The sequence below is a fragment of the Rattus norvegicus genome, chromosome 3 (assembly GCF_036323735.1).
Source record: "Rattus norvegicus strain BN/NHsdMcwi chromosome 3, GRCr8, whole genome shotgun sequence".
Classification (NCBI taxonomy): Eukaryota; Metazoa; Chordata; class Mammalia; order Rodentia; family Muridae; genus Rattus; species Rattus norvegicus.
In genome coordinates this window covers 139802943-139812583 of record NC_086021.1, presented here as the reverse complement: position 1 = coordinate 139812583, position 9641 = coordinate 139802943, and the positions used below count along the sequence as shown (strand labels likewise).

Sequence of the window (9641 nt, the reverse complement as noted above, 5' to 3'; positions counted from 1 at the left end):
CTCAGTGGGGTAGCAGAAGAGGAAAGCCACTGGTGGTCTCCTTAGAGGGTTATGGTACTGCAAAGAGAGGCTGGAGCACAGTAGGACAGGCAGGTTTCTTTCATATTAGAAGGAGGGGAGGCATCATGCAACAAAGCATTGGAGACCTGGAAAAAGAGAAAGCTGTTGGTAGTTCTTGACACTAAGTAGGAACTTGGGGCTTTCCTTGGCTTGTTCCAAAATAGCTACCAGTCTTCAGAGCTTTGTCCTTCTTCATTTTATTTTTAAAATGATTTTATTTTTATTTTAAAATTGTGTGTATATGACTGTAATGCCTGTGGAGACCAGAAGAAGGCATCCTGGAGCTAGAGTTACAGGTAGTTAAGTTACTCCACACAGGGGCTGGGAATGCAACTCAGGTCCTCTGCTTGCTAATTTTCTGTTAGTTCAATGCATGCTGGAGTCACCAGAAAGGGGAGTCTCAACTGAGAAAATGCCTCCATATGAGTGGACTGCAGGCAAGCTTCTAGGGCACTTGTTACTTGTTACTGATTGATATGGGAGGGTTTGGGCCAATGTGTCTGGGGCCACCCTTGAACAGGTAGGTGGACTTGGCTTCTATACATACAAAAGCAGGCTGAGCAAGCCTTGGGGAGCAAGCCACAGGGAGCTAGCCAGTAAGCAGCATCAGCTTCCCTCTATGGCCTCTGTCAGCTCCTGCCTCCAGGTTCCTGCCGTTTGAGTTCCTGTCTGACTTCCTTCAATGATGAGCAGTGATGTGGGAGCCTAAGCCTATAACCCCTTTCCTGCTTTTAGTCATGGTGTCTCATCACAGCAATAGTAACCCTAACTAGGACAGATCCTCTAGAGAAGAGAGTGCAAAAACTTGTTCTGCAGGAGGTCTGCATGGGAGCACAGTGCTTGCTGTTCTCGAATTTTGCCTCGCCCACTTTTGCTCTTTGGCAGGAACGTACCAACCTCCTTGCCTTAGTTGCTCTACTCTGGAATAGAGACAGCAATACGGACCAGAGTTTTTAGGAGAGTTAAACGTTTGCATCTGGAATGTACATTCATTTTACCTCTTTGTCTTAGGGTTTTACTGCTGTGAACAGACACCATGACCAAGGCAACTCTTATAGGGACAACATTTAATTGGAGCTGGCTTACAGGTTCAGAGGTTCAGTTCATTATCACCTAGGTGGGAACATGGCAGTGTCCAGGCAGGCATGGTGCAGGAGGAACTGAGTTCTACATCTCATCTGAAGGCTGCTAGTGGAAGACTCGATTCCAGGCAGCGAGGATGAGGGTCTTAAAGCCCATGCCCACAGTGGCACATCTATTCCAACAACAAGGTCACACCTCCAATAGTGCTACTCCCTGGGCCAAGCATATTCAAACCATGACCGACTTGTAGAAGGATCTTTTTCAGAAGGAAAAGTGCTTGCTGCACAAACATGAGGACTTAAGTCTTATACCTGTGTGAAAAGCTGACCTTTTTATATTTAAAACACCACTGCTGATAAGGTGGAGACAGCTGGGTCCTGGGGCTCACTAGTCTACTCAGGAGCTCCAGGCCCATGGGAGACCTTGTTTGGTCCTTGAGTCTCCACATCCACCTGTACACGCGCGCACGTGTACACACACACACACACACACACACACACACACACACACACCCATGAACACTCATACACAGTTAGCTTTCCATGGCTTCTGTGATGATGATGAAGATGAAGATGAGGATTTGTGATTAACATTGTTTGTTTTGTTTTTGGGTGCTAGAGAGGAAGCTCAGAGCTTGTACAGGAGAGCCTGCTCCTCTGCCACTGAGGTGCTCCGAGCCCTACATTTATGTTTTAATTCTAGCTCTCAGGTTGGGGATTTAGCTCAGTGGTAGAGCGCTTGCCTAGGAAGCGCAAGGCCCTGGGTTCGGTCCCCAGCTCCAAAAAAAAGAACCAAAAAAAAAAAAGTAATTCTAGCTCTCCCCCTCCTCCCCTTTGATGTTCCAGCCACAAGTTTTCCCGGAGTAAACCAGGAGAACAACAGCTAAGTATTGTTTTTCTCTGTAACTAGAAATGCCCTTTAAAAAACGTTGTTTCCCTAAAACCTGTGAATGCCTTTTGTGTACTTGTCACTGTGTCCCTAGTCTGCTTGCTGGGGAAGCTGGACTGGAGCCAAACCATGGAAATGTAGAGAAGGAAGAGGCAATTCAGGAATGCTTCTGAGGAGCAGCCTCTTAAGTCCAAACCTGGAATCTAGAGGTAGCATGGGAATCAGATACACCATGCTCAGTGTAGGTGGCAGCTGGGGCTGGGGAGGAGTATCAAGGAGGAGGAGGAGGAAGAGGAGGAAGATGAAGAGGAAGAGGAGGAAAAAGAGGAGGAAGAAGAGGGGAGGAGGAGGAGGGGAGGAGGAGGAAGAGGAGGAGGAGATTGCGAAAGGTGGCCTTATCAGTTTTATTTAAATAGTGTTTGGGGAGGCAATTTCTGCTGGTAGACTCCAGGCAGAATTAGCATAAAGCATCTGATGTGTAAAGGTCACTTCAGAGGGCTTGTGGCCTTGCAAGCATGAAGGTCTAAGTCAGATCTCCTAGAACCCAGCCAGGGAAAGAGCTGTGTACAGTAGTCACATTTGTGACCCCAGCATCCCTGGGGCTCAGCGGGAGGTCAGTGTAGCTTGAGTTGACAAGGTCCAGGCTCAGTGAGAGATTGTCTCAAAAAATCGGGTGGATTGTCATTGAGGAGGTCACTCAGTGACAACCTCTGACCCGTAATCTAATCCATGAACACATACATGTGTGTGCACACATTCGGGGGTGGGAGGTGGGACAGACACACACAGGTACACACAGAGAGAGGGGGGGGGCAGACAGCGGAGATTGCTGGTAGACTTTGTCTGCACGAGCAAACTGAGCTTACATTTTACATTTTGAGGGTTCTACCCTTCCCCCAGCTGAGCATAAGTGAGTGTATTGACCTCCTGTGGGTGACTGTCACATCTCTAGGCATTTTGGGGATGGCTTCTTGAGCAACTGTTACTGCCAGGGCTCTGAAGACAGAACCTAGTTTCAGAAGTGGAACTTGGCATGAAACCTGAATTTCCCCGTTAGAAACCAGGCTTCATCTGATTCTCTTGATGCTTTTTTCTTTTTCTTAAAATTTTTGGGATTGGAGAGATGCCTCAGCAGTTAAGTGTGCTGGCTGCTCTTCTAGAGGGCCTGGGTTTAATTCTCAACACCCAGTGGAAACTGCAGTTCCAAAAGTTCCAATGCCCTCTTCCTGCCTCCATGGGCACTAAACACTTACGTGGTGTACAGACATAACATTCAGACACAATAACGAAACAAATAAACTGATCTTTTTCTAAAGAGGACAAATCCACTGTGAAGGCGATCCTTTTCAGTGAAGCCTGGGGCGAGCAGTATGTATAGAATCCAAGCAAACTTAGACTTGTAGGAAAGACTGCCCTGCTCTTAGTGGGCACTTCCATGCCTCCTGTAACTAGTGTTGTCATCTTGCTATGTGCATCAGCTTTGTCACATGGTTTCCCTGAGTGTGTTGGTTACTACAGTACATCCAGGCACAGGCTCCTGCTTTTGTATCACTACAGAGCTTTTATACCAGTGTTTTTCAGACTTGATTTCACTGATCCACAGTGCAAAGAAAGCATTTTACCTTGAAGCTTGGTATAAGATACCCAAAGCTGAGTAATTTAAAAAGAAAGGGGGATTTATCTCATAATTTTGGAGGCCAGAAGTCTAAAGAATGCTACTAATGTGCGGAAGGCCAGGGGCTTGCCTGACTGTAATCACCTCATGCCAGATGACATCATGTCCAGGGTCAGAGGAGAGATCACACAGTAAGACTGGAAGCCAAGAGTGTGCTGCAGAACTTGACTACCTTGTTTATAGCATCTCTCTTAGCTGGGTTTCCAGAACTGCCAGAGTCCTAGTGCCTTCCCATTGGCTCCCATGACATCACCACACTGAGGATCAAGTCCCCACCACAGTCAAAACATCTAAGCACCACACTAAGTTACCCTTACCTTGTGAGATGTGCTCAGAAATTGCCGCTATGTCTGTTTTTGAAGCCCTGGCTAATTTGGAGCTTTCTATTTAGTCCAGGCTAGCCTTTACCTCTGCCCCTGAGTTTAAAGGCTTTGTCCCCATACCTGGCCTAGACTGAAACCTCACCTGTGGAATAACAATTCTTCCTCCCCTGGCAATGCTGGTAACTGTCAACCTGTTTATTTCTGGGTTTGCTTGCCCTAGACAGCTGATCCAAAGGAGAAACAGGAGAGTTAGTTGCCCTTGTGTGGTGGGGTTTTCTCACTTAGTCTAAGTAAGTATGTTACTGTTTTTTTAATTTTTCTTTTTTTGTGTGAACAATTTTTCACATGAATAAAAGTTTCTGTGCAGTTTAAATTATTTTCTTCATTTATCTTATATGTAAGAGTGTTTTTGCCTGAATTTATTTCTGGGCACCTTGTGCATTACTGGATCCTTGGGAACTGGAATTAAGATAAGAAAGGCTGTGAAGCTACCATATGGGTACAAGGAATGAATGAACTGAGTTCTTCTGTAAAGAGCTGCAAGTGCTCTTAACTGCTGAGTCATCTCTCTAGCCCCTCCCTCCCCTGTGCAGTCTTTTAAAATAGCTCATTGGCGTTGTTTATGAGCGGACCATAATTTTACTATACACTCTAGCTGTTTGTCTTTAGTAATTACCTTAGGATACATTGCTGGAAGTAGTGTGCTCTCAGACAAATAGCATGTGCAGGGCCTTAAAACTTCTGTGATACCCAAACCAAATCACGTCTCAACCAACTCACCTCTCCCCGGGAAAGCATGAGTGTCTGCTCTCACCATGCTTTCCTTGAGTGTTAGAACGGTGACACCGGCAGGGGTGGCCCTTCATCTCATTTGGCCTTAAGTAGGACATCTATTGTGCTCTTTGTATTCAGGGAACTGAGGATTAGAAGCACACTGTCCTGCTCACTGTACACAGACAATTATGGCTTCTTTTCATTTGTAAGATTGACTTAGAAAGTAAAAATATTTATATGCCATCTTATATCTACTCCATTTTGTCCCTTAGTTTTTATTTGTCTCTATAGAGAAATCTAAAGAGCTTTATATTAAGAAGTCTGTCATCTTAATCTTTAATGATAAGCCAAGAAAAGAGTTCCCTAGTCCTGATATGTAATTATGCAGACTTTTTAAAATCTTAGGTCTTTCATTGCCTTTTATAAGTAGTGAGTTAGCTGTTATGGCTTGGATTGCATCCATACCTGCCCTGTCCCTTGATATACCACTATACCATATGTCCACGGCTCGCTCATACCTGTTTTGTTCGTTGGTTGGTTGGTTGGTTTTTGAGACGGGGTTTCTCTGTGTAGTTCTAGCTGTCTTGGAACTTACCAGGCTGGCCTTGAACTCACAGAGATCTGCCTGCCTCTGCCTTCTGAGAGCTGGGATTAAAGGCAGGTGCCACCACTGCCCCGACATACCTTCTTTAAAAAAAATTGCAGCCATGTATTAGGCTTTCTAGCTAAGAGAATACATTTTTTTTTTATAATTTTCAAATATTTGAGTCTTTTTTTTCTTTTTCTGAGACAGAACTTTCCTGTGTAGTCCAGGCTGGCCTTTAGCTGAAGACCCACTGTGCCTCAGCCTCTTATGTGCTAGGGTTGTCAGAGACTTGTGCACCATGGTGAGTGCTGTTTACTCAGTTTTGCTTATTGGAAATGATATGCTTGCAGTATATGCAGGAGCACTCTGTTTCAGTGGTCACTCAAGTCAAATAAGATGATGAGTTCAGACCAGAAGTAATCGTTACTTATGTAATAGATACATGGTGTGCCTGCCATAAAGGCCACTTAACAAATAGAAAGTGGCTATTGTTACAGTCATTGTCGTCATCATCCCTCAACCACCCTTCCCCCCATCAAGTGGTCAGGGGCCAGACAGCAAGTAGCCTGGCTCACTCTCTGTCCTTTTGCAAGGAGTAGAAAGAGAAGCCTCCACACCATTCATTAATTAGTGAACTTCCTCCAGTGCTAGCGTTCCTGGAAGATTTTCTTTTTTATGTTCACACACACACACACACACACACACACACACACACACACACACACAGAACCTATTGAAGAGTATATGTACCACTTGTGTGTAAAAGCCTTCAGGGTAGAAGAGGTGTGAGATTTCCTAGAATTGGAGTTGCAGGCAGTACTGAGCTAACATGTGGGTACTGGGAACTGAACCCAGGTCCTCGGCAGGAGCAGCAAGTACTCCTAACTGCCAGGCTATCTCTCTAGTACCCATAGATTTAAAATTAAAAAAATTTAAATATAGTCTTATAATGATAATATATGTTTTGTAATAATTATTTTTATTTGCTTTTTTGAGATACAGTCTGTCTACATAGCCCTGGCTGTTTCAGGACTATGTAGACTAGGCTGGTCTCTAGGTCATGCCTCTGCCTCATGCTGGGATAAAAGGTGTACACTGCCTTTATGTGTACGTGTGCTTGAGTGTGCATTTGTAACCTTGAATGCAATGACTAGGGTGTTGGAGTCTCTTAACTGGAGAAACAGGTAACTGGGAGCTGAAAATAAAACTTGGATCTCCAAGAATAGTGTATACTCTTAACCACTCAGCCATCTCTCTGGTCATGTGTTCAGAAATTTGAACAAGTCCCTAAACTTCTCTCCGCCCTGGTTTGTCCCTTCCCCTTCCCCTTTTGCATTTCCCCCAGACCTTGGTATTTCCCATGCAAAACAACTTCATGTGTGGGTGAAGCCCACTTTTTAAGTGCCAGGTGCCTAGTGATATCAGCCGAACAGGGCAGGTAGAGAACGCTTTCGTCACTGGAGAATGTTCTGTCTGGTAGCTCAGGGTTGGTGCACATCATAGGAGTCATAGGAGTACTTTAGCTGTTTTTTTTTCTTGTGTTGGTACACAGTTTCTGACGTTGCTTGTGGCTGTCTCTGTGAGCCATGCATATCACATCATTTGTTGTCCCTGTTCCCCAAAGCCTTCCTTAGAGTGTGGTGTGTGAATTGGAGGGTGACGGTCTTTCTTCTCCTAAATAACCAGCTCTCTCCCACTTGCGGCCAAATACAAATATTGCCACTGGCGTGCAAAATCAGCCGTGTTGAGAACTACTATTTTAAGTAGATGTGGATACAATAAGAATGTAAATGAGTACTTTTCTTTTTTTCTTTTTTTCTTTTTTTAATACATTTTTTGATTTATTTATTTTATGTATATGAGTACACTGTAGCTGTCTTCAGACACACCAGAAGAATGCTTCTAACCTCATTACAGATGGTTGTGGGCCACCATGTGGTTGCTGGGATTTGAACTCAGGACCTCTGGAAGAGCAGTCAGTGCTCTTAACCACTGAGCCATCTTTCCAGCCCATGAGTACTTTTCACTTCAGGAAGGTTTGATGGGTGTCTTGGAGTCTCTATCTTCAAGAATGCAGTTTGGGGTCTGGGAGATGGCTCAGTGGTTAACAATACTACCCTCTTTCCCAGCACCTACATGGAGGCTAACAGACATTTGTAACTCTGGTCCCAGGGGATCCGATGCCTCCAGGCACCAGGCGTGCACACAGCACAGCCATACAGGAAGGCAGAACACCTGTACACATAAGACTTAAAACTCAGTTAATTAAAAAATAAGAATGTAGTGTGGAGTGCTGGCTGCTGGGTTTTGTTTTCCCTTTCTGCTTCATGACTGCCCAGGACTCAGCTGTCATATGCCTCGTCTTACCCAACCCAAATGGAGAAGTCTTTGAAAAGTTTCCTACTTCTGTTTTACACACCCTTTAGTTTGGTTAGACGTTTCCTTCTTGGAAGGAAGATTCCACATTGCTGGCTCTAATGTTAAGAACCCTGTGTGTGCTCCCCCGCCCACCGTGTTCCTCTTGCTTCATACAAAGCCAGGCATACCTGGGCATGTTTTATTGTTGGCGTGCCAGCCTTTGTATGCTTTGCGCTTTGTCATCTTTGAAGACAAGTTTTTCACATGTTCGTTAATCCGGGGTGGATTATCTGTATTGACCAGGTTATGTTTCGTGGTTTGAAATTGTTTTAATTTTTTTCTCTTTTGAAGTGTGTCTGCTTAATTGTGAGATCTTTCTTTCTGCTTTTGAGTTTTTCTTTTAGTTTGGGATATTGGGTGTTTCTTTGTTTAATGACTCCATCTCTTAGAGTCTACACCCTTGTCGTATCTATCTTGGATTAGTAGTGGTGATTGCTCTCTTCCCATGCCTTGTGTACCTCACTTTAGGGTGCTGGAGGGAGGCCCCAGGTTTTCTTTTGATGCTTACTTATGTTACCTAGTTGAGCATGCATGCTTTGACTCTCGTTTTGTGGCATCCTAACCAATTGAGAATGCTGCTTTTGCCTTGCTTGAATTCTGCATAGCCATGTAATCGTAGGTTATTTTTATCTTTTATTAGATGATGAATGCCTTCTGCTTTCCATAGCATCTGTAGGGAATTTAGAATTATTTAAGTCACCTTTTTATTTGTGATAAATTAGCTATATCTGCATTGTCTTAAATTTTAGTTAAAATTCACTTCCGCATTGGCACTAGCCACTTTTTTAAGTGCCAGGTGACTAGTGATAGCAGCCGGACAGGGCAGGTAGAGAACGCTTTTGTCACTGGAGAATGTTCTGTCCAGTAGCTCAGGGTTAGTGCACATCATCATAGGAGTCATAGGAATACTTTAGCTGGTTTTTTTTTTCTTCCTAGTATTCTAATATTTTGACATACCATTACCCTTCTTTCTCCAGGGGAATGGTGGCTGACTATAGTAAAGAGGGTGGGTTCTTGAAAAGTACTGGTGTCTTGCCAGTTGTTTGGTGCAACTTGTATTGCCTAAGGACTCCGCGTCTCATGGCTGTCTTTCTGACTCTCCTGCACTGTCTTTTGCAGGTGATAAGCGATGACAGTAATCTGCGTCTGAGGATCCAGTGTTCCAGGTGCTAAAAGCTGCCTCTGGTCTTAGACCCCTGCCTTGCATACGCCTTCCCTGCAAGCACTCCAGGCCACAGTTTGTAGGCTGCTCAGCCTGCCTTGATGATGGGTGTCGGCAAGAACACATCAAAGTCGGTGGAGGTTGGGGGCTCCACAGAAGGCAAATATGAAGAGGAGGCCAAGCGCCCCGATTTCTTTACTCTCCCGGTAAGAGTACCTCCAGCCTTCTCTTCCTCCCTGGAGTGTATGTAGGACACACTTTAACACTCGTATTCTCAGGAAACATTGTGGCACTGAAAGTCAACTGTCTCTCATGCTGTTGTATTGACTACACTCTTATCCAGCCTCAGGGGACCTGCTTGAGCTAACCCAGGAAGGAAGTACACGCTGCTGTTAATGTTTGAGAACCATTCCAGTGCTTACTGTGTTCTGGAGAGAGTCTTCATTTTCTCCCCAAAACTGTACTGTTCGGAGATTGAGTTCAGATCTAGCATACATTAGCTACCCGAAGCTGGCTGACGCAAAGCCTTTATCTATATCTATCTGTCTGTCTGCCTGCCTGCCTGCCTGCCTGCTTGCTTACCTGCCTACCTACCATTCTTTGAAAAGTTCATACAAATATAATTTGAACATGCTCATCCCTCTTTCCCACCAAGTCCTCTCATCCCTTCCT

The 9641-nt window shown here is 44.7% G+C and overlaps 1 protein-coding gene across 7 annotated transcripts in view; it reads left to right on the top strand.

Moving 5' to 3' along the window:
• The window catches only part of Slc23a2 (solute carrier family 23 member 2), a 157722-nt gene that overhangs the window by 100721 nt on the left and 47360 nt on the right, over positions 1-9641 (top strand). For all 7 annotated transcript variants that reach the window (XM_063284409.1, XM_006235068.5, NM_017316.2 and 4 more), the window contains one exon: positions 8927-9175. In XM_063284409.1, coding sequence (XP_063140479.1) covers positions 9071-9175 — 105 coding nt within the window. In that variant the 5' untranslated portion in view covers positions 8927-9070. The remainder of the gene's footprint in view (positions 1-8926; positions 9176-9641) is intronic.